Genomic DNA, 25,715 nt, shown 5'->3' with positions numbered 1-25,715 from the left:
GTCATTTTTATTGGAGCAATTGCGCCGAATGCGCAAAAATTGCCCATAGGGCAGGTTTTCTTTGATGCTCCTTGGGTGACCACTACTGAATTCTAGAAGAGTATTCCGGTCAGTAGGTTTAGTGTACAAATTAACTTTTAAGGTTCCTTCGTCATTGAAAATCCACACATCAAGAAAGTTGATTTTATCATTACTGACATTCATTGTAAATTTCAAGTCAGGTGAACATGAGTTAAGCCACTCATGGAAAAGGGACAATTCCTCATTATTACTATTCCAGATGAGGAATATGTCGTCGATGTAGCGAACCCACCTCGACAACAAGTGCCGAAATGGGTTCGCCACACCAAAGACACACACCTCCTCAAATTGGTCCATCACCAAATTGGCAATCTCTGGTGCAAAGCAACACCCCATCGCGACTCCCTTAAGTTGTAAATAGAGGGAGTCTTTGAAAGTAAAAAAGTTGTTTTTTAAACAGATTTTGGCCAATTCTATGATAAATGTCGTGGGCACCTGGTGTGGTCTAGTTCTACGGTCTAATACCATCTCCATAACCAATAATGCCTCATCTTGAGGGATGTTGGTATATAAACTCTCGATGTCGAAGGTGACCAACAACTGTCGGTCACCTTCGAACACCGAGTCCTCCACCTTTTGTATAAAATCCATCGTGTCACGTACGAAAGCCCTAGTGGTACAAACAAATGGTTTCAGGAATGTATCGATGTATTTTGCTAACGGCTCCAGCATTGAGCCACATGCCGCGATAATCGGACGTCCCGGAGGATTATGTGCGTCCTTATGCACTTTCGGAAGTACATAGATCATAGGTATCTTTTGATCCGAAGTGTTCAAAAACTCATATTCCTTCTTGCCAAGATATCCTAAGTCAAGAGCTTCAGTGGTCAAATGTAAAATTTTTGCTCTTAGCATAGGTGCGGGGCTATTATCTATTTTCCGATAGTGAGCCGGATTATTCAGCTGTTTCAATACTTCATTATCATAATCGTCACTATCCCATAAGACAATCCCACCGCCTTTGTCGGCAGGTTTTATCACTGCTAGGGGGTTCTTAGCTAGACTCATTAAAGCTTGTTGATCTTCTTTCCAAAAATTAGATCTATAGGAAATGTTCTTTCTATTCAATTCGTCTAACTCCCTTAGCACCTGGTTCTCAAAAAGTATCACTTCATCTGGCATACTAGCAGAGTCAGGGCAAAACGTGGACTTAAGTTTAAGCCCACTTACATTCCATTCCTTGGGCTGTTCTTGATCTAGAAAAAATGCTTTTAGCCTTACCTTACCCCAAACCACATAATTTCTAACACTGGCCTCTCAACACCAACTCATAATGTACGATGCCGTTCCACCACAGTCTTTCATTGGGCGGGAAAACCTTAGGGCTGAACTGGCCATACAGGACAAAGGGGAAAGCTCCAGTAGTATAAGGACCTGGGTGGGCTGCTTTTAGGGGTTTAAGGATAGAGGGATCATCAGCTATCCTGCTGGAAAACAGCAATCAGGGTACATGTATAGTTTTTTATACAGACATGAATAGTTAGTCCCTCAAATTTTTTGTGGAGGTGGTCAGACTCACTTGCTACACTCACTTGGTACAATAAGGGGTTGGTGTTAACATATTTGCTATTCCAGGTCTCAAGAGGCAAATCTGCTTCTTAATTGAAAATTCTGGCCAATAATTGGGCAGAATGCAATTTGGCAGAATTATGAAAAACACAGGTCGATTTGTTTTTCACTATTAAAACGTAGGGCATAATTTCAAGTCTCTATTGCCACAGGAACGTCACTTTTAGTGACGTTCCTGTGGTGATAGGGGCTTCGCATTATTCAAAAGGCGGCATTAAGCTACTTAACGTGGCTTAACACCGCCTTGTGAATAAAGCACCCTTTCACGCTATACATAGCGAGAAAGGGGCTGGCAATGGGTGTTGTGGTGGGAATTCCACCAGAACACTCATTGATTTTGATGTTGCCCCATATTTACAAGGGTGGCGTAAATATGGGGCTGCGTCAAAATTAAGACCAGGGAAAACCTGTCTTACACTGCCGAAACAAGGAGAAATGCTTTATTTCTTATAGTTTTTGCTGTTTCTATATGTGCTGTATTGTGCAACACACATAGAAACAGCAAAACGTCTTTGATTGTTTATGTGCAGGAAGGTGTCCCTTCCTGCACATAATCAATCATTAAAAAAAAAAAAAGACGAGTTGCAACTTCTAAGTTACAAATCGCCATTTCCGATTGTTTATGTGCAGGAAGGGACACCTTCTGGCGCATAATCAATCCTTCCCGTCAACGCAGGCACCCTTGCACTATGGTGCAAGAGTGCCTCCGTTGGTGCCAGGCAGCTGTAATTAGCACCAAAGCAGGGGGAAATACAGGGCTGCACCATATTCTTGTAAATACCGTGCAGCCCTGCGTTTCAGAAGTGGTGGAGCACAGTGTTAAGCCAACAATGCTACGCATCGTTCCGCCACTTCACTTTCATATATGCCCGTAATGTCTTAGAGTCTGACAAACTATTCTGGACAATGTCTGACACAGTCATATTGAAAGAAAATAGCCACCTCGTCAGCACGTGTCCCACTCAATGGACAAAACTTAAGGTCAGGGCAGTCTGGGGACTTACCACCAAAATAAACAATGTTGTCTTGCGGACAACATCCTTATGGTTAGATAGTTAGGATAGTCTTCAGGAAAGGTCTGAAGACGCATCTATTTCCGGCTCCTTAATTATTGTTCTGTTATTTATTTATGTATTTGTTTGTTTGTGGGTTTGTACCGCGCTTGAATCGACTCTCGAAGGAGTATCTCTGCGCCCAACGCCCGTGAAGATGGAATTAGAGAGCTAAGACCTAGGTGAGAGACTAAGACTGAAATAAAAGAGTTTTCATCCTTTTCCTGAACATTAAGTGGTCCGTACACTGCCTAAGAAAGATAGGGAGGTTGTTCCATAGTGCTGGACCAATGGAAGATAAGGCTTTACCACCTTGTCTTGCCTTTTTTACCAAAGTGACTTGAAGAAGCAACTGGTTGCAGGAACGAAGGGTGCGGGCTGGGTTATAAGGAATACATTTTTCAGCCAGATACGAGGGACCCAGCCCATGCAGGCCCTTTTGGACCACACAACAGGTCTTAAATTTGACCCTTTGGCGGATTGGTAACCAATGCAATTTTTCTAGCAGGGGATCTGGGAGGGGCATTTAGAACCAACCTTGCAGCAGTATTTTGTACCACTTGAAGCCTGCTAAGTACACCCTCATTGGCCGATACCAGCAGCCCGTTACAATAGTCCAGGCGGCTGAGCACCAGAGCCTGGATCAAAGTTTTTCTAGTAGTATCTGGAAGTAGGGGGAACACTTTACGGAGTAATCCGATTACGTGAAAGCAGGACCCTATTGTGTAATTTGCATGGTCCTTCAAACATAGATCTTGGTCCAGTCGCACCCCCAGGTTCTTCACCACCTGTTTAGGGCTAGGGGCAGAGCCTAGATCGGAAGGCCACCAATCAGGGGTCCACAGCATTTTGGCTTCCCCAAAGAGCATGACCTCTGTTTTTCCCACGTTGCACTGTAGGAAATTCGAGGTCATCCACTCTGAGACTGCCTTCATGCCTTCAGAGAAGGTCTGTTTGACCACAAGGGTGAGTGATTTAAAAGGGAAGAGGAGCTGAGTGTCATCAGCATATGACACTGGGATGAAACCAAAAGTTCTCATAATCCTGACTAGGGGGGCCACATAGATATTAAAGAGTGTAGGGCTCAAGCATGAGTCCTGTGGCACCACCTTTTTTGTTAATTGGCTGCTGCTGCTGTCTTTATTGCTACTGTAGCGCGGGGACACACTGGCCTCAGTGTAACCAGGCGCTTTACAAATATAACTATTATTATTATTAGTTATGGATTTTTGCAAATTTCACATACCACATGTACAATTCCAAATCACCATCTCCATTTCCATCTCCCTTGATTTTATGTTCGGGCACAGTGCCAGCTGTACTGGACTCACCTGTTCCCAGGCACACGATGATTATGTCAGACGACTGTGCCACTGCCTTTACTTCAGCAGGGGAGTACTTTGTGCAGCGAGGATCACTACACCCTGCAGCATAGTTGACTTCTACTGGCAGCATTTCTAATCCTTTCCTGTGTAAGAAAGGGAACACATGTTGAAGAGAGTTTATTATTTACGAACAAGTATATTTCAATCATGGAGGGGAGACTTTGAGGTTTCTGATCACCCTGTCGAGATGGTCAGGGTAGGTGGGTTGGCCCAAAGAAATATAGAGAATGACCAAAGGGTACCAGCCTCAGAGAGGCCCATTGGACTGAAAAAGAGTTAATCATATGTCAGGAAGACATGACACACTACATCCTGGAAACGCCTGACACATTCATTATGTATGTGGCATTTTAAAGCACAAACGAAGCCAAAAGGTAGTGAAGCGCTGTAGAGGGTCATAGACAAGCATAAACTCAGTGAGTGGTAGGAGAGGTGGCTGGTTTGTGGACTGTTAATGCATTGTGATGTAATGTTCTTTAAAGAGACTTCAGCTCTTTCCTAATTTGGAGCAGTGTTGGGGAGGTCCTATTGGCTAAGCGGATGTTGTTCCAGATCCTGGGTGCATTAATGGAATAGACCTGCTGTCCTGATTTTCATTGTTTACACTTTTTAGTTTGCAGTCTGATGGTGTCCTGGCTGCGGGTGTGCTGAGAACCACCGGAGATGGTGAGCTTGTCTGTGGGTTAAGCAGCAATGCTGGTCATGATGGCTTTTTAAATGATGAGGATGGTTTTGAGGATAGGGAGGGGCGGCTTGGTGGCGCTTATGGAATTCCATGAGGATAATGTGATCATATTTCTTCAGGCCCTAGCTGAGATGTTCTGTGGTGTGTGGTTTGCCCTTAAGGGGTGGCAGGATGGGTTCTAGGAGGCCATTGTGCAGGGCATTAACCACCGTTCAGATGCATCAGTACAACAGCATGTTCTAAAAGTTGCTTTCTTAAAGAAACAGATTTCATTTCTTTAGAATAGACAACTGGCATCGGCTCTATGTGTCTTTTGGCAATGTGTTCCTTGAAGGTGAGGTTGAAGTCCAGGGTGAGTCCAAGTTACTTGCCATTTAGTGAAAGTTGTAGTAAAGTAAAAAAAACTCCAGGTTTTGTTCCATCCTAGCCAACAATGACTTATAACTGTCAAAATACGCTACAAAACAAACTAAATAGTGACATCTTCCATTTACAGCGCACATAAATGGCATGTGTGTGACTTGCAACGCTATACACGAAACATGTTACTATTATTATTACGAACTGAAAAAGATCAGACTATTCATTCCCAGAACATTGCTGATGATATCGCACACAAGATCTCACGTAATATCACACATGAAATAACAAAGCTTTCTTTCTGTTTAATTCAAACATTATGGCTTTCAAATTTAAATATAGGAGCTGGTTGTTTTCAAATTTAGAAGCATCCTTAATATAATACCCAAAAATATTTGCAACAAACTGAAAAAGAATGTTCATTATTGCTGACGTAAGATGCAGTAAGTAAATGTAAGTTATGGTCCAAAGTTGAAACTATGGAAAAATGCATCAATCTTCTCTTGATTTTGGATTTCATGTTTTAATTCCAGATAATGTATGTGCCATAAAGCTGGAGGATTTTATTGACAATTTAAAAGCCATTTTGGTTTCAGGCTACACAATAGTTAACAGAAAGGACAGTCCAAGATCAAATTTCAGCTAGTTTGAATATTTGAGCCCCAAAAAAAATCACTTTTCAAATTATGAACCTCAAAATAAAATAGTCATTGAAGCTCTGTTTCAAAATTTGACGCAGGCAGTCACAGGCCTGTATCAATATTGATTTTTACTCTCTGCATTAGTAAACAGGCTGTGATCGACAAGGCAGCGTTTGAAATCGCATTGCTTTCTTTATTTTAAAATTGTTATGTTAAGCGAAAATCGTACAGTACTGACGACTTCTGAACTTTCTGTCATTTGAACACCACATGTGTAGAGAATCGGTGGAACTGTAAAGCCATTTTTTGGATGCAGGAACTCTGCCCATAAATTTTAATACATCAGCAATTACTTTTCTGGTGGGGTGGGGTGTTCAGAGAGGCCACAGGGCAGTGAGGGCCTACTGGACTCCAACTGTGGTGGTTAAGGTCCTTTGCCACTGGTGTACTGGGGTCCATCCAACTATATCTAACCCTTTCTACACTTGACTCACGGTAGTCAGGGTAAGCAGTCAAGGGCTTCTCAGGGAGGTAGTGTGGGGAGCAGGAGCTCAAGACTCAACAGTCAAACAGCCGACTAAACAAAGTTGGCTACAAAGAAAGACTTTTAACCACACAACGTAATACTTCACATTGCAATTAGGGTTCTCAGAGACAAAGTTATAATCCTGTTTGCGATCTTCAGAGAGGAACGTGACCCTTTCGGTACCACCAACCCCCCCCCCCCCAATCAACAGATTTTCCTGGTGTCTAATCCCTGGTGTGTAACATGGGGCAAGGCAGTGATTAGGCACAGATGCAGTTCACTCAACACACCCCACAGTTTAGATGTGCACAGTTCTGTTTACCTTCACCAGTTCAAGTTCACCCTCTAAAATCCTCAAGTTTGTTTGGAAGAACTCATCCTGCTTCCTCTGTCTCTCGTTCCACTCACAGTTAGCAACCGCAGTTACCTGCACTCTGTAGATCCACTTCAGGACAGTCTGCGACAGATGCATGCAATGGTCTCACCCCTGCGGCGGTGGTTCTTGGAATGTAGGGGGCAACGGCTACGACCTGGCCACCGAACGGGTTAAATGTTCAGCTCACACCGAGGTGCAAGTCTTCCACAATAGCAGCCTCCCATGGATGTGTGCACACAAGGGCGGTTGGATGGCAGGTGTTGTCTCCGGACCGGTCATCGCCAGTTGAGTGTCTCTTTGGAATGTCTTCTGCTTTGGGGGCTACAAGAAATCCCAAACTCCAAAATCAGCAGTGGCAGCATCATGCTCTCAGGAAGGGTGCAGATTTCACACAGTTATTTTCAAGTCCCTCCAACAGCAAGCACACACTTCAGATGATGCCCCCTCACCTCTGGGAGTCTGGTTGAAAAGCAGAAACCAGCCCTGGTCCCACGGCAGTCCTCCGAAAGTGCTCTGGAGCACGCTTGTCCTCAGACATAAAGAACATAGAACTGGAAGAAAGTGGGGTGGCTTGGATCAAATTAGGTTTTCAGAACTGGTTTGGGTTGGTTCTCTTTCAAATGTCATTTTTGTCTGTTCCTCAGGCACAGCCTTTGTGCAAGGCAGTGGCTCTCACAGCAGGTAGCAATGAGGTTCTCTCTAAGCTGGAGTATTCAAAACCAAGGTACAATGAAGTTTGAGACTACTGCAGCTGGCTGTCATCAGTCTCACTGAAGTAATAATCCATGACGGTGAAAGGACTGGCCCTGCCTAACTACAGTCTCACACCTACCAGCCACCATATGGTAGTGTCCAGGATGAACGAATGAGCAGCTCGTTGCTTACGGGGCCCCTGTTGAATTTCTTAGGGTGTCATGACTCCCTCACCTCTGCATCCCCAGCCTCCAGCGACAGGAACGGTGTGTATATACTTCAATCGTCTGGGAAAGTGCTAGCTACCATCCATTTTGCGCAACGATAAACCAGAATCTATCTAAAATGGATCCCACTGGTTTCAGTACTCTCAGCATCAGCATACAGAGTCCTACTACCATAAATGTGCCACGCACCCACTGCACATAACCACACTCAACATGCATACAGAATGTCAGCGCATGGATCTGAAGTTCACATAACATCCAAACTTTACATAAGAGGCATCAGTAGACAGCAGTCCCCCTGACACAGAGAGAAAGATCTGGTCACGCCAATGATTCACAAAAACTCAGCACACCGTCGCACACTGCTTTATACGTTTACCCAGGGCTTGGACAATAGACGTATGCCTGTTTCGAGGACATGCTTTGTGTGCCCTTCCAGGTCACCAAATAGATTCTTTAATTATAAATGTATTTATAAGTTTTATTGACATACATATAAGCAGGTACTCATCCGGGGAGAATCTCATTAAGACAGTGCATACCATGTGTCAATAACCTCAGCAAATTTAACATCACGCCTCGCCATTTTCATTTGTATTTCTCTGGCCATGCACCATTCCCTCACATCCCTGAGCCACCATGTCACATTGGGGACCCTGGAGCTCGGCCAGACTACTCAAAGACCAGGTTCTTGACTTAGCGCTGCCAGGGAGAGCCCTAGGCCTCTGTGCTCATGCTAGATAAACATAATGCAAGGGCCAAAGAAAAAGTCAGCATGCACTCAGGCCCTCAAGGCAGGGGTACGCACCTATTTAGGAAACTTGCACTTTGTCAAGTGTTTCTTGAGGAGGTCGGTCTTTAGCGTTCACCTGAACTGGAGGAGGGATATTTAATGATAGTGTGAAATGATTATTGTTCTCAGTACTGTCTGTCGTCTGAACATGTAAGTCCTCTGTACCCTGATTAACACCCCGGCCCTACGAATATAGAAGAGCTGCCTCTGCTGTCTAAGCCATAAGATCGTGAATTATAGGTAACTGTTAACGTTTCTGAGACCTCTTCCTCTGTGGGTCACTGTTTGTTGCAAGAAGAGTTGGCGCTTCCTCCATTTTGACGTCAGAATGTTCCAACAGAGTGTATAAAACAGAGTCCCGCCTTACCTGGGTGTCGAGATATACCGAGGATCAGGCACAGGCGCATAGTCTCCAAACAGCAACTCTGGACTGTCAGCAAAAGGACCCAGGACCTGCAGCAAGAATATCACAGTCAATCAGATGAGCCGATAAGGCGCGTCTTCTGAATGTTCCACTGCGACTCTAACAGCTGCTCATTTGGCACAGTGTTTTCAAATTTTTCAGGCTGGTCTTGTGTCCTGAAATTTTAAATTTTTGACTTGCCATGTACATGATCATGTGTTCAGAACTTTACATTTTTGGCTTTCAATCTTAGCTACTGGGGAGGGTATCATAGCAGTGTCAGTCACATGCTGAAGTACTGGGTTAGCATGTCTGTCATGTGAGGTCAACTTCAAGGGTGGCTGCGACTCTGTCATTGGAGACTGCAACAGATCTATTGAAAGACCTTCCTCCTGAGTGAGTGGTTGGCAATCCTCCCTCTGCATGCTGTTTGTGTTATTACCACCCTATGTTTCCATTTTGGTCAACAAGTAGTTATAGATAATTGACATACTTTATTTATTTTAAAAACTTTTTATTAATTTTAAAACAAGAAAACAAAAGAACAATACAAAACAAGGCAGTACATTAAAACGTGTCATCACGTGGCCCATGGGGGGGGGGGGTACATAGAGGAATCAAGCAGTAGTGCAATCAATAATTGGGGGGGGGGGGTAGAGGGGGGGGGGTGGAAAGGAGACCAAAATATATACAAAACAACTATATTCCTGCGGAGGAAACGTCAGGTTGGGAGGAAGACAAAGCAGCATCAAATTCCGACATTGGGGGAGTACATATATCACCACCACTGTTCCCAATAAGCTGCGCGGGTGAGCGGGCGCGCACAGAGGTCACTCCAAGCGCGCAGTGAGCTGTATTTACCGCGCACTCCCTGCAACACCGTTTGCGCCACCGCTGCTTTAAAAATGCGAGCAGCGCGATAAAATGTCATTTGCGGGAGACTTGACAGTTCTTAGAGTGCACAGCTGAGGGCTATGAACTAGAACGTGTGCTATTTGCAATGCTCACCAGCAGCTGGGCGCTGTTGGAAATGTAATGCAGAGTGTCAAACACGCCGCTCGGAAGTTAAAACTCTTCCTCGCAGTTTGCGAAGGCCACAAACTATAGAAACTCATTTCTTTAGTTTAGCATTATGGTAATAATCTCTGATAGTATGGTGTTGATAGAAACGACTGCAGCTCACATGGACAGAAAAAGTAAAAACCATTCTTACATACAGTAAGAAAAGTTTCAACATCGCCAACTCTAACAAAAACATAGGGATGTATAACACCACAAAATAACTATTTAAAGATGTACAGGCAGACACATTCTTTGAAATAAAGCATTCTCAGCAGATCCTGGGTAACTCACTGCTTTAAAAATCTGCATAATCGAAATCCGCAACCAATCACATTCAGCCTGCCTTTTCCTGACACACACAGCCGAGCCTCTCTCTCATTACATTTAAGTAGTGCAGTATGCACGAGCGGCCCCAGCCGGGCCTCTGCCCTGCCCTGACCTCTGAGCCTTTTCATTCATGAATAGGTGACAGAGAATAAGATTGCGAGGAGGTGAGGTCGGTAATGGGTGATCAAGTAGAATAAAAGGAGAAAGAGAGAAAGGAGCTACGAACATAGAGGAAAGAAAGAAGGGGGAGAGGCAAGTGCAAGCAACTTTATTTAAAAACGCTGCAATAGCTTTGGAAGAACGTGTATTTAAAATGCCGCAAGACAAGTCATTGTTTCCTATCTGAAAACATTCAACTTCGCTCCTAGAACACACACAAGTTTAAAATTAAAGGCTGCACATTGTCCACAATGTCCACAGAAGGAGCAGCTTGAGTATGCCCCTTCCCCTCCCCCAGTAGATATTACTGCACTAATATTTTAATCGTAACCCTGTTCCTGTTCAGTTTAAGGGCAACTGTCAGTCAACAGCAATTGAAAAAATTATAAAATCTGGATCAGGGTTAGCCTAGAGTAACTGTCAGACTAGGGAGTGAAGTAAATTATATAAGCCAGTAATAAAAAAAAAAGGTATGATTAACGAGTACATGGTGTACTGGAGTAATTTGATGAACAGGGAAAAAAAAGATGAACAAAACGGATTTGGGGGCATGGTTGGTCGGTGGGAAGAGCAGGACTGTAGCATCATTGAGTGATGAAGATAAGATGAAGCATGACATGGAAAATAAAATTGCTGACATTAACTTTATGCTGTTGATGGAAAGATTCTTGGACTAACAAAAAGGGTGCTTGGTGGCTGAGGCTGTGAATACTTTGCAGTGTGATTCTACTCAGTGAGGAAAAAGCATTAAAAAAAAGTATGATTTTGCATTGGCCATAGGTGCAGTGTGTACCTACCTCTCCCTCTCTGCCCCTCCCTCTCCCTTTCCCTCCTTCTATTTCCCTCTCTGTCTCTACATATCTCTCCCGCTCTGTCCCTCCCTCCCTACCTCCCTCTACCTCAGTCCCTCCCTCTTCCTCCCTCTCTGTCCCTCCCTCTACCTCCCTCTCCCTTTCCCTCCCTCTACCTCTGTCCCTCCATCTACCTCTGTCCCTCCCTCTCCCTCTAGCTCCCTCTCCCTTTCCCTCCCTCCCTCTCTGTCTCTACCTACCTCACCTGCTCTGTCCCTTCCTCTCCCTTTCCCTCCTCTACCTCCCTCTCTGTCTTTACCTACCTCTCCCGCTCTGTCCCTCCCTCTACCTCCCTCTACCCCTGTCCCTCCCTCTCCCTCTCCCTCTCCCTCTCTGTCCCTCCCTCTCCCTTTCTCTCCCTCTACCTCTCTGTCCCTCCCTCTCCCTCCCTCTCCCTCCCTCTCCCTTTACCTCCCTCCCTCTACCTCTCTGTCCCTCCCTCTCCCTCTCCCTTTCCCTCCTCTACCTCCCTCTCCTTCTTCCTTCCCCTACCTCTCTGTCCCTCCCTCTAGCTCCCTCTCCCTCTACCTCCTCTCCCACCCTTTCCCTCCCTCTACCTTGCTGCCCCTCACTCTCCATCTACCTCTGTCCCTCCCTCTCCTTCTACCTCCATCTCCCTCTACCTCGCTGTCCCTCCCTCTCCATCTACCTCTGTCCCTCCCTCTCCGTCCCTCTGTCCCTCCCTCCCTCAACCGCTACCTCCCGCTCCCTCCCTCTGCCCCTCCCTCTCCCTCTCTCTCTACCTCCCTCTACCTCTATCTCCCTCTCCATCTACCCCCACTCCCTTACCTCCCTCTCCCACCTTCTACCCCCTTCTCCCTTCCTCCCTCCACTTCCCTCCCTCCCTTTACCTTCCTCTCTCTCTCTCTACCTCTCTGTCTCTATCTGTCTGTCTCTGTCCCTATCTGTCCAAATTCTGAATGTGCTTACATCCAGGCGTGCAATGCCCATTGGGCTCAAAGGGCTTAAGCCCCAGCCTCCCCCACTTACCCATTCGTTTGTGGCAGCCCCGGCTGAGACAGCTTCCTGGGCGCGCACACAGCTGTACCTGAGTACTTCACAGGGCTTCCATTTACTTGTTAATATGGCTTTTGTTGTTTTTTTCACACCTTCTTATATCCCATGCATCTCCACTTTGCCTAGAAACGACAAGGCAAGGTGCGTGCGCCGCCAGTGAAGGCCTGGTAGGCCGCTGGCGGCCCGTGGGCCGTACTATGAGTACCACCGATGTAATTAGTTTACACAACTTTAAAATACTTTTAAAGTGCTTTTCACTTGTATTTGCTATTTTGTCAGCTAAAAATTACGGCAAACCTAACCACACAACACAGTATAGTTTAACGTGACACTGTATGTGTGGAAATGCACCATCTTTTCAGATTTTTAAGCAAAAGTTTGGAGGGATATTTGGCGCTGCACACACGCACGGTCTGGTTCCTGGCGCACATGGCCATGACTGCAGCGCACAGAGACCCTACACTGCCGCACACAGAGGAAAAAAATTAGAGGGAACATTGATCACCACGGTAGGCGTTCCATTGGGTCCACACTTTCCCCCACTTGCCTGGTTTGCCACGGGAAACATACACAGTTTTTTCTCGGAACATGCACCAATCCATGTTTTGTGTCCACCCCAGAAGTGTCGGAGGCTTCTGAGCGCCCCACAATTGGGCAATATCACGCTTGGCAACCATGTTGCCCAAGGTCGCCCAGCGGAGCTGCGCTTGATTGTAGTCCTTCGGCTCCCAGACATTCAACAAGCATCTTCGCGCTTCAGGCATTAATCGCACTCCCGTGACCTCACTCATTACTTCATGCACGCGGTTCCAATAACGTATCACAGCAGGGCATTCCCAGATAATATGAAGGAACGTAGCCACCATACCGCATCCGCGCCTGCACAATCCATCCATCGAAAATCCCATTCGAACCAGACGTGGGCCAGTCACATACACCCTATGCAAAATGTTTAGTTGGACGAACCGAAGACGTGCCGGGATAGCCACTTCCTTCGGGGAAGAAATCGCGGACTGCCAGTCCTCATCATCGAGTTCTAGACCATCTCTGGTCCACAACCCTCGAAGACTATCTAGTAGCCCAGTCCTGGTATTGATCAACTTTTTATAAATTAGCGAGATCGTGCTATCAGGAACGTGACCATCCAGAATCCGATCCTCGAGCGGGGATGCCTCCGGCACGTCCGAGCCTAGTGGAAAAACAGACAAGACCGCATGCCGGACTTGCGCATAGCTGAAGAATTCCTTATCATTCAGCCCATACTCAACTTTCAATTCCTCAAACGTCTTGACCCTGCCCTTGATCCATACGTCATCCACCCTACTGATCCCGATCATGTCCCACCGATCAAATCCCTTCGATTGCCAAAGGGAGCCCAGTTTATCCGAAGCATATAGTGGGGTAGCCCGGGTCGGCCTGTCGGCCCATCCCGTGGCCGCCGTAGCTCTACGCCACACCTGCACTGCTGTTTTGGTGGGGCCCGTAAGAGTTTCGCCAGCTGATTTCGCATATAGAGCCTGTAGGAGAGTAGGGTCTGCAATCCTATGATCACCCAGATTTTTGCTTTTTGCTGCACTGGTTTACGACTTTCCCTGGCTGTGGGCCTGCTAATCAGACCCACAGCCTAGCTGTTCTCTCTATCCAAATTGTACTCAGGTACTGAATTGGCACTGGGCCCTCTCCAAGTCCCTGTACCCAGGGCTGAGGTGTACTCAGAAGTCTCCCAGGGGCTGAAGCATGTATTATGCCACCCCTGGGCTGACTAACTAAACTGACACAACTGGCTTCACGACAGCTGGGGCAAGGTGGTGTACTCACCCTTTGCTTTAGATATAGTATACCTATATCTAACCCTAAATGGACACACAGATCTCCTATCAGTCACTCCTATGGCAGGCCTTAACAATCCTGAAGGCAGAGTGCTTGGAATCGTGTGAGATGGTGCTCTGGCATGAGCTGAGCCTGTCTGCGGCTTTCGGGATCCATCCCTTAGCCGTTTCCATGATATCGCATACCATATACCCTTAAGTGCATTATAATCCTCGCGGTTATATGCCAACTCTGGTATCGCTTTATCAAAACATGTCGAGTAAGGTGTCATACGAATTGGAATACTAACCCCTCGCCAATTCTGGCGACGGGGTTAGCATTCCACCCTTCTAGAGGGACACGACATGTATGTAACCCCTAACCCCGGTTAAAGTCAGACAGAGCCTTAGCATCCACAAAATGGATGCTGCCACCGAGACACAAGTCTGCCCTCCTGCTGCTGGGAGTCCTCCCAGAGCAGGAGATAAGGACAAAGGGTTTCCTGCCAGGGGCGGTGCCAGCACCGTCCCAGACAGGATTTTGTGTATTGTAGGTAGGCAGGGCTTCAGAGGAAGGTGACTGCACGTGGCACCCCGGTGCTCACTGTGCATAGGCTGGCTTGAACCAGTTCCAGGGACACTCCAGACCCTGGGCTGGGGAAAAGCCCGCCAAGGAAGTGGGTGTAACCACCCCCCTCCTGGCCCCACCCCTAGGGCAGGACTTAGTCGCGTGCCAGCCCCCTTTTCCCAGATAAAGGTAGGAGCAGGCCCCCTTCCAAATTAGATCTTTGAATCCTGAAACTACTTTCCACGAAAGGAACTCAAGACTTCTTCCTAAGATTTCTCCCTTGTGACTAAGGAGTAGTCACCCTGCATCCGCAGGCACCATCTTAAGAACACTGCGGTCTGCTGCAAGTCCTTCCTCCGGAATCCGACTGCCCAGCTCGACGAGAACCGGCTTCCCTGGCACCTCTGACCTCTACCCACCTCTACAGCCCAGCTGAGAACTGTGGGTGCGACGAGACCTCGAGGGACCGGCCATCTGCAAGACTGCACGACTTCTGCACAGCAAGCCCGCCGAGTAATTTCCTGGTGAGTGCTTTGGGGTCCGAGAAGCCCCGACCCTGAGCAGCTCCAGCACCGAAGTGCAGCCTCCCAGCATCTCCACGATCTGCGTGGGGCCCTTCTGCTTTTTGCTGCTCACCGCGTTGTTTGGCTACTAGCCCGCTGGCTTGTGGCCTTCTGAACGACGCCCGACGACATCACTGCTGCTGGTCTGGTTGCTCCAGACTGGCCCTTGCTCCCTTTCCGAAGAGGAGCACCCCGGACCCTCCTGGTCCACTCAAGACGCCATTTTGAGTCCACCGCGTGGGCTTGAATTAGCCAAGGCTTGTTGCCCAATCCCGGGTAACTTCGACGCCGACAGCTTCATCCATCGTGGGACAGCTCGCCTCTCCATCCTGGTCGCCGACAACGCCTCCTGGTCCGTGAGATCTGCAGAGCCAGCGTCGCCCACTCACCTAGTCGAGGTGACTGCCATCCGGTGCCCTCCTGGTGCCCACTGACTACTGGCTAGTAGTCACGAACTTGGTCCCCTCTGCTTTCAGGTGTCATCCATCTTCCAGATCCAGGCTTGGATCAACTCGAACTATCTTCACTGGTCGCCTGCCAGCATCTTTCTTCCAGGCTCCTGGTCCGGCAACGAGGATTCCCGACGTCTTTTGAGACCTATGCAGCCGCAGCCCCTGGGCTAGGTAACTTCGGCATTTCGGTGCCCCAGCATAGCCTCACTATCCAAGGGTCAGGATCCACTGTCGTTTTCTCCCTACCAGGTCGGGTTCGCCCGTGAACACTAACTTTAGCGTTACTAGCTTCCATAGACTTTGTCCCGCATCCCGCGTGAGAGTGCACACTCTGCACCCGAGTCCTCTAGGCCTCCTAGAAGTAATCTAACAATTCTATAGTCAAGTCCTAGCGATTCCAAAGCCTATTAGTACTGTACTTACCTGCTAGTAATTTCGCATTCCACTTTTAAAGTATATGGTTTTTCGTGCCCCTCGGGCATTTGTGTATACCGTGCTAACTTAAGTATTTTCGTAAGAGTTTTGTTGTGTGCCTAGCACCCTGTCCTCATAAAGAGTACAGGGTTGTTGTGATTCTAATAAATACACTGTTTATTTTCATAACACTTGTGTGGTGTCCTTTCACTGGGTGTTCAAGGGGTAATGTGATGGTAAAACAGCTGGCTTAACACGCCCTCTAGAGTCTTAGCCTTAGACTGCTCGTATCCATGCTACTAGGATAGCTGGTCTATAAGGTTGACTTACAACCAATCATCAATAAGGGTTGTTTGGACTGATATATAGTGATCACTAGAATAGTGAGCACTGCACATCAGGCCAACTTCTCACATTGGTGAGCAGCGGTTGGGATTTGAGCTTGCTGTTGTTTTACCACACATATCCTAAGAATCTCTTGTGAAAGATCACATAAGTACTAAAGGTACATATAACTTAGCTTAGAATACTCTGAGTTCTACTGAACCAGCTGTTGTAGCTCCTAGGGCCTAGCACACCCTAAACTACAACTCTAGCAAGGGATCAGTAGGCAAACACATAGTGTAGGTAAGTGCACCACTTACACCTCACTAGAAAAGCATGTCTACCCAGGGAGAATCTACTGAGACTCCCCTGGTCAGTGTTGACCCTCCACAGGTCACTTCAAGATATGCAGCTCTCAGTTTTCAGGAGATGAGACAAGTCTGTACCTCCAGGAAACTGAAGCAGGGGTCTAACCCCACCATTCCCTTTCTGATAGGTCTCTTAGAGACATATGATGCCAGAAAGATTTCTCAGTTACATGAGAATATGCCAGCCTTAGAGGGAACCTCTGGGGATCCAGACCTCCCCAACACTGCTACTGCAGTTGAAGAGGAGGATCATGAGGAACTCTCTGGGGATGAGGTAGACAAAGGTCTTGAGGTAGTCAGAAGGCTAACCAGGGCCAACTTAGACTTACTTGGGCTAGGATCTGTACTAACCCGAAGTGGGCCTAACCTTGGAGTTAGGAGAGATAGATCTCTTTCTAGGGACTCCAATAGATCTCTGCACTCTAATGGCTCTTCCCAGAGGAGGAGAAACTCTCCACAGAGGAGAGTGACTTCCCCTCAGAGAATAGAGCATGAAGCTAGAATGAGACAGGCTGCTCTGAGGATTGAAAGGGAAGAACTTGCCCTGGCCAAAGAAAAGCTTGCTTTTGCTAGAGAGCAGCAGATGAGTGGGCTAGCTCCCACTGGTGGCAGCAATCTCCCAAGAGATAGAGAGAAGGGTTTAGATACTAAACACCTGACTAAGATAGTGCCCCCCTTTAAGCAAGGGGATGATATCCAGAAATGGATGGCTGCTTTGGAGAGGGCCTGCACTGTGCAGTGCATTCCCCGAAGTCAGTGGGCAGCTATACTGTGGCTCTCCTTTGATGGTAAAGGTAGAGATAAGCTCCTCACTACAAGAGTGGAGGATGCTAATGATTACCAGATCCTGAAAAATGCACTGATTGATGGGTTTGGTTTAACCACTGAGCAGTACAGGTTGCTGTTCAGAGACACCCAGAAAACTCAGTCTCAGGACTGGTCTGACTTTGTGGATAGTGCCACTAAGGCTTTGGAGGGCTGGTTGCTGGGTAGCAAGATTACAGATTACACAGGATTGTATAATCTTATGATGAGAGAACAAATTTTAAACAATTGTCAGAACCAGTTGTTGCACCAGCACCTTGTTGATTCAGATCTGACCTCTCCCCAAGAATTGGGAAAGAAGGCAGACAAATGGGTCAGGACAAGGATCAAGCAGAACCAGAACCAGAACCAGGGTGGTCAGAAGAAAGCAGACCAGAAGGGTAATGCAAAGAGTGAACAAAACAACCAGAAGTCTTCACCAGGTCCCCAACAAACCAAAGAGGGTGGGGGTCAGGCTTCCCAGAAGAAGAAGACTCAAGAAGGCCAGTCAAAAAGGTGGTGCCAGTACTGCAAAAGTAAATCTCACTGGTTTAGTGAGTGCACCAAAAGAGGAGGACAAACTCCTGCCACTACAGCCCCTAAGTCAACTGCACCCCCTAGAACAGTCAGTAGTGGTAGTGTACCTCCCAAGGCATTAGTTGGGTTAACCTTGGGAACTGAGGGGTCTGACAACTTAGTTGGCACACTCACTCAGGCTGTCCTTGTCTGTACAGGGGATATGGATATATCCCCTGAGATAAGTCCCAATACTTTGGGCAAATACAGGCAGACGCCTTTGATTAATGGCAAAATGGCTCAGGCCTATAGGGACACTTGTGCCAGTGTCACCATGGTGACACCTAACTTTGTGGACCCTGGACAGATCATGCCAGGTACTGATTTCCTGGTGACCAATGCCAGCAATGTCACTACTAGTCATAGTGTGGCAATTGTGGCTTTCTCCTGGGGTGGAGTGAAGGGACAAAAGAAAGTTGTAGTCAGTTCAGACCTCCCAGTTGATTGTTTGTTGGGCAATGATTTGGAGTCATCACAATGGTCAGAAGTGGAGCAGAGGACTCACATGGAAATGTTAGGCTTGCCAGCACATGTGCTTGCTGTGACTAGGTCACAGGCCAGAAAATGCCCCACTGAACAGGTGCTGGAGCCTGAAATTATGGACCAGACACCTTCCAAGAAGAAGAGCAGTAAGGGTAAGGCTTTGCCTTCCCCCTTGCCCCAGGTTGAGGACCAAGTCTCTGAGGAGGCTGATCTGAGAGAACTGAGGGAAACTGAGCCTAAAGAGCTTGAACTTGATCAAGTTGAGTTTCTGGGCTCAGGGGGACCCTCCAGAGCAGACCTGGGGAAGGCACAGTTAGACTGCCCTTCCCTTGAACCCCTCAGACAGCAGGCTGCTGCTGAGGCTGCAGGGAATGCCACAGGTGCCCACAGGGTATACTGGGAAGATGGACTCCTGTACTCTGAGTCAAGAGACCCCAAGCCTGGTGCAACCAGGAGGCTGGTCATCCCCTTGTCTCTGAGAGGTTTCCTTCTCACCTTGGCCCATGAGATTCCCCTTGCAGGTCATTTAGGTCAGACAAAGACTTGGGACAGGCTTGTCTCACACTTTCACTGGCCCCATATGAATGAGAATACCAAGGAGTTTTGTCGCTCCTGTGTCACTTGCCAAGCCAGTGGTAAGTCAGGTGGCACAACAAAGGCCCCCCTCATACCACTACCTGTGGTGGGGGTTCCCTTTGAAAGGGTGGGGATTGACATTGTTGGTCCAATGGAACCCCAGACAGCATCAGGGCACAAGTTTATACTGGTGGTAGTGGATCATGCCACCAGGTATCCTGAAGCTATTCCACTTAGGACCACTACAGCACCTGTAGTGGCAAGGGCCCTAGTTGGAGTGTTCCCAGAGTGGGCTTCCCTAAGGAGGTTGTTTCTGACAGAGGTACAAACTTCATGTCAGGATATCTGACTGCAATGCGGAAGGAGTGTGGTGTGAACTACAAGTTCACCACACCCTACCACCCACAATGCAATGGGCTTGTTGAGAGATTCAACAGGACCCTCAAAGGGATGATTCATGGGTTACCTGAAACTCTTAGGAGAAGATGGGATGTCCTGATCCCCTGCCTCTTGTTTGCTTACAGAGAGGTCCCACAGAAGGGGGTTGGCTACAGCCCTTTTGAGCTTCTGTATGGGCATCCTGTAAGAGGACCCCTGTGTTTGGTGAAGGAAGGATGGGAGAGACCTCTCAAAAAGCCTGCAACCAACATAGTGGACTATGTACTTGGTCTCCGCTCCAGGATGGCTGAGTATATGGAGAAGGCATCTAAAAACCTGGAGGCCAGCCAAGAACTTCAAAAAGCTTGGCATGACCAAAAGGCTGTTCTGACTGTGTACCAGCCAGGACAGAAGGTGTGGGTGCTGGAGCCAGTGGCCCCAGCAGCTCTGAAAGACAAATGGTCTGGGCCCCACACCATCATTGAGCAAAAGGGAGAGGTTACCTACTTGGTGGACCTTGGAACTCCCAGGAGCCCTCTCAGAGTGCTCCATGTTAACAGGCTCAAGGCATATGTTGACAGGAAGGACATGAGCTTGCTCATGGCCACAGATGAGGGGCAGGAGGAAGAGAGTGACCCTCTCCCAGACCTGCTCACTCAGAATCCTGATGATGGATCAGTTGATGGTGTTGTCTTTTGTGGCAGCCTCACTGAACATCAGCAACAGGATTGCAGGCAAGTCCTGAAATCCTTCAGACATATGTTCTCTCTGACACCCAGCCAAACTGATTGGTGTACCCATGATGTTGACACTGGAGACAGTCTGCCTGTCAAGAGTAAAATCTACAGACAGCCTGATCATGTTAGAGACTGCATCAAAACTGAAGTGCAGAAAATGTTGGAGCTGGGAGTCATTGAGCCCTCAGATAGCCCTTGGGCTAGCCCAGTAGTTCTAGTGCCAAAGCCTCACACCCAGGGTGGTAAGAAAGAGATGAGGTTTTGCGTAGACTACAGAGGCCTCAATGCAGTCACTAAGACTGATGCCCACCCAATACCAAGAGCAGATGAACTTATAGATAAATTGGCTTCTGCCAACTTCTTAAGTACATTTGATTTGACAGCTGGGTATTGGCAAATCAGGTTAGCTGAGGAGGCCAAACCCAAGACAGCATTTTCTACCCCTGGAGGGCATTATCAGTTTGTGGTAATGCCCTTTGGACTGAAAAATGCACCTGCCACCTTCCAAAGGTTGGTGAATCAAGTCCTCACTGGGCTGGATGACTTCTGTGCAGCATATCTAGACGATATTGCTGTCTTTAGCTCCACCTGGGAGGATCACCTGGTCCACCGGAGGAAAGAGTTAGAGGCTCTGCAGAAGGCAGGCCTCACTATCAAGGCCACAAAGTGCCAGATAGGGCAGACACAGGTTGTATACCTGGGCCACCTTGTAGGTGGAGGCCAGGTTCAGCCACTGGAGAGTAAGATACAGGCCATCAAGGACTGGACTCCTCCAATCACCCAGACTCAGGTTCGAGCTTTCTTGGGCCTGACTGGGTACTATAGGAAGTTTGTCAGAAATTATGGGTCCATAGTGACCCCTCTTAATGACCTGACAAGCAAAAAGATGCCAAAGAAAGTTCAGTGGACAGCAAGCTGTCAGAAAGCATTCAATGACCTAAAGCAGGCCATGTGCACAGCACCTATCCTAAAGAGTCCAGATTACTCCAAGCCATTCATTGTCCAAACAGATGCTTCTGAGTTGGGTGTGGGGGCTGTTCTGTCTCAACTGAATTTTGATGGTAATGATCAGCCTATTGCTTTCATTAGTAGGAGGTTGACACCCAGAGAGAAAAATTGGTCAGCTATTGAGAGGGAGGCCTTTGCTGTGGTCTGGGCCCTGAAGAAGCTGAGGGCCTACTTGTTTGGCACTCACTTCACCATTCAGACAGACCATAAGCCCCTCTTGTGGCTAAATCAGATGAAGGGTGAAAACCCCAAACTGCTTAGGTGGTCCATTTCCCTACAGGGGATGGATTTTACAGTGGAGCATAGACCTGGTACTGATCACAGCAATGCTGATGGGCTCTCCAGGTATTTCCACTTAGAGCAAGAAGACTCACCTGGTCAAGGTTAGTTTATTGTCCCAAAGTTTGGGGGGGGGGGTCATGTAGGAGAGTAGGGTTTGCAATCCTATGATCACCCAGATTTTTGCTTTTTGCTGCACTGGTTTACGACTTTCCCTGGCTGTGGGCCTGCTAATCAGACCCACAGCCTAGCTGTTCTCTCTATCCAAATTGTACTCAGGTACTGAATTGGCACTGGGCCCTCTCCAAGTCCCTGTACCCAGGGCTGAGGTGTACTCAGAAGTCTCCCAGGGGCTGAAGCATGTATTATGCCACCCCTGGGCTGACTAACTAAACTGACACAACTGGCTGCACGACAGCTGGGGCAAGGTGGTGTACTCACCCTTTGCTTTAGATATAGTATACCTATATCTAACCCTAAATGGACACACAGATCTCCTATCAGTCACTCCTATGGCAGGCCTTAACAATCCTGAAGGCAGAGTGCTTGGAATCGTGTGAGATGGTGCTCTGGCATGAGCTGAGCCTGTCTGCGGCTTTCGGGATCCATCCCTTAGCCGTTTCCATGATATCGCATACCATATACTCTTAAGTGCATTATAATCCTCGCGGTTATATGCCAACTCTGGTATCGCTTTATCAAAACATGTCGAGTAAGGTGTCATACGAATTGGAATACTAACCCCTCGCCAATTCTGGCGACGGGGTTAGCATTCCACCCTTCTAGAGGGACACGACATGTATGTAACCCCTAACCCCGGTTAAAGTCAGACAGAGCCTTAGCATCCACAAAATGGATGCTGCCACCGAGACACAAGTCTGCCCTCCTGCTGCTGGGAGTCCTCCCAGAGCAGGAGATAAGGACAAAGGGTTTCCTGCCAGGGGCGGTGCCAGCACCGTCCCAGACAGGATTTTGTGTATTGTAGGTAGGCAGGGCTTCAGAGGAAGGTGACTGCACGTGGCACCCCGGTGCTCACTGTGCATAGGCTGGCTTGAACCAGTTCCAGGGACACTCCAGACCCTGAGCTGGGGAAAAGCCCGCCAAGGAAGTGGGTGTAACCACCCCCCTCCTGGCCCCACCCCTAGGGCAGGACTTAGTCGCGTGCCAGCCCCCTTTTCCCAGATAAAGGTAGGAGCAGGCCCCCTTCCAAATTAGATCATCTTTGAATCCTGAAACTACTTTCCACGAAAGGAACTCAAGACTTCTTCCTAAGATTTCTCCCTTGTGACTAAGGAGTAGTCACCCTGCATCCGCAGGCACCATCTTAAGAACACTGCGGTCTGCTGCAAGTCCTTCCTCCGGAATCCGACTGCCCAGCTCGACGAGAACCAGCTTCCCTGGCACCTCTGACCTCTACCCACCTCTACAGCCCAGCTGAGAACCGTGGGTGCGACGAGACCTCGAGGGACCGGCCATCTGCAAGACTGCACGACTTCTGCACAGCAAGCCCGCCGAGTAATTTCCTGGTGAGTGCTTTGGGGTCCGAGAAGCCCCGACCCTGAGCAGCTCCAGCACCGAAGTGCAGCCTCCCAGCATCTCCACGATCTGCGTGGGGCCCTTCTGCTTTTTGCTGCTCACCGCGTTGTTTGGCTACTAGCCCGCTGGCTTGTGGCCTTCTGAACGACGCCCGACGACATCACTGCTGCTGGTCTGTTTGCTCCAGACTGGCCCTTGCTCCCTTTCCGAAGAGGAGCACCCCGGACCCTCCTGGTCCACTCAAGACGCCATTTTGAGTCCACCGCGTGGGCTTGAATTAGCCAAGGCTTGTTGCCCAATCCCGGGTAACTTCGACGCCGACAGCTTCATCCATCGTGGGACAGCTCGCCTCTCCATCCTGGTCGCCGACAACGCCTCCTGGTCCGTGAGATCTGCAGAGCCAGCGTCGCCCACTCACCTAGTCGAGGTGACTGCCATCCGGTGCCCTCCTGGTGCCCACTGACTACTGGCTAGTAGTCACGAACTTGGTCCCCTCTGCTTTCAGGTGTCATCCATCTTCCAGATCCAGGCTTGGATCAACTCGAACTATCTTCACTGGTCGCCTGCCAGCATCTTTCTTCCAGGCTCCTGGTCCGGCAACGAGGATTCCCGACGTCTTTTGAGACCTATGCAGCCGCAGCCCCTGGGCTAGGTAACTTCGGCATTTCGGTGCCCCAGCATAGCCTCACTATCCAAGGGTCAGGATCCACTGTCGTTTTCTCCCTACCAGGTCGGGTTCGCCCGTGAACACTAACTTTAGCGTTACTAGCTTCCATAGACTTTGTCCCGCATCCCGCGTGAGAGTGCACACTCTGCACCCGAGTCCTCTAGGCCTCCTAGAAGTAATCTAACGATTCTATAGTCAAGTCCTAGCTATTCCAAAGCCTATTAGTACTGTACTTACCTGCTAGTAATTTCGCATTCCACTTTTAAAGTATATGGTTTTTCGTGCCCCTCGGGCATTTGTGTATACCGTGCTAACTTAAGTATTTTCGTAAGAGTTTTGTTGTGTGCCTAGCACCCTGTCCTCATAAAGAGTACAGGGTTGTTGTGATTCTAATAAATACACTGTTTATTTTCATAACACTTGTGTGGTGTCCTTTCACTGGGTGTTCAAGGGGTAATGTGATGGTAAAACAGCTGGCTTAACACGCCCTCTAGAGTCTTAGCCTTAGACTGCTCGTATCCATGCTACTAGGATAGCTGGTCTATAAGGTTGACTTACAACCAATCATCAATAAGGGTTGTTTGGACTGATATATAGTGATCACTAGAATAGTGAGCACTGCACATCAGGCCAACTTCTCACATTGGTGAGCAGCGGTTGGGATTTGAGCTTGCTGTTGTTTTACCACACATATCCTAAGAATCTCTTGTGAAAGATCACATAAGTACTAAAGGTACATATAACTTAGCTTAGAATACTCTGAGTTCTACTGAACCAGCTGTTGTAGCTCCTAGGGCCTAGCACACCCTAAACTACAACTCTAGCAAGGGATCAGTAGGCAAACACATAGTGTAGGTAAGTGCACCACTTACACCTCACTAGAAAAGCATGTCTACCCAGGGAGAATCTACTGAGACTCCCCTGGTCAGTGTTGACCCTCCACAGGTCACTTCAAGATATGCAGCTCTCAGTTTTCAGGAGATGAGACAAGTCTGTACCTCCAGGAAACTGAAGCAGGGGTCTAACCCCACCATTCCCTTTCTGATAGGTCTCTAAGAGACATATGATGCCAGAAAGATTTCTCAGTTACATGAGAATATGCCAGCCTTAGAGGGAACCTCTGGGGATCCAGACCTCCCCAACACTGCTACTGCAGTTGAAGAGGAGGATCAAGAGGAACTCTCTGGGGATGAGGTAGACAAAGGTCTTGAGGTAGTCAGAAGGCTAACCAGGGCCAACTTAGACTTACTTGGGCTAGGATCTGTACTAACCCGAAGTGGGCCTAACCTTGGAGTTAGGAGAGATAGATCTCTTTCTAGGGACTCCAATAGATCTCTGCACTCTAATGGCTCTTCCCAGAGGAGGAGAAACTCTCCACAGAGGAGAGTGACTTCCCCTCAGAGAATAGAGCATGAAGCTAGAATGAGACAGGCTGCTCTGAGGATTGAAAGGGAAGAACTTGCCCTGGCCAAAGAAAAGCTTGCTTTTGCTAGAGAGCAGCAGATGAGTGGGCTAGCTCCCACTGGTGGCAGCAATCTCCCAAGAGATAGAGAGAAGGGTTTAGATACTAAACACCTGACTAAGATAGTGCCCCCCTTTAAGCAAGGGGATGATATCCAGAAATGGATGGCTGCTTTGGAGAGGGCCTGCACTGTGCAGTGCATTCCCCGAAGTCAGTGGGCAGCTATACTGTGGCTCTCCTTTGATGGTAAAGGTAGAGATAAGCTCCTCACTACAAGAGTGGAGGATGCTAATGATTACCAGATCCTGAAAAATGCACTGATTGATGGGTTTGGTTTAACCACTGAGCAGTACAGGTTGCTGTTCAGAGACACCCAGAAAACTCAGTCTCAGGACTGGTCTGACTTTGTGGATAGTGACACTAAGGCTTTGGAGGGCTGGTTGCTGGGTAGCAAGATTACAGATTACACAGGATTGTATAATCTTATGATGAGAGAACAAATTTT

At 48.0% G+C, this 25,715-nt stretch overlaps 1 protein-coding gene across 2 annotated transcripts in view; it reads right to left on the bottom strand.

Moving 5' to 3' along the window:
- Positions 1-25,715, bottom strand: part of LOC144823038 (uncharacterized) — a 203,833-nt gene that overhangs the window by 31,534 nt on the left and 146,584 nt on the right. For both annotated transcript variants that reach the window (XM_078681181.1, XM_078681182.1), the window contains exons 10-11: positions 8,756-8,841; positions 4,034-4,170 (exon numbers count right to left, since the gene is read on the bottom strand). In XM_078681181.1, coding sequence (XP_078537307.1) covers positions 4,034-4,170; positions 8,756-8,841 — 223 coding nt within the window. The remainder of the gene's footprint in view (positions 1-4,033; positions 4,171-8,755; positions 8,842-25,715) is intronic.

The sequence above is a fragment of the Lissotriton helveticus genome, chromosome 3_1, assembly GCF_964261635.1.
Source record: "Lissotriton helveticus chromosome 3_1, aLisHel1.1, whole genome shotgun sequence".
Lineage (NCBI taxonomy): Eukaryota > Metazoa > Chordata > Amphibia > Caudata > Salamandridae > Lissotriton > Lissotriton helveticus.
Note: the sequence above shows the minus strand (reverse complement) of the source record. Positions and strands in the feature narration are given on the sequence as shown.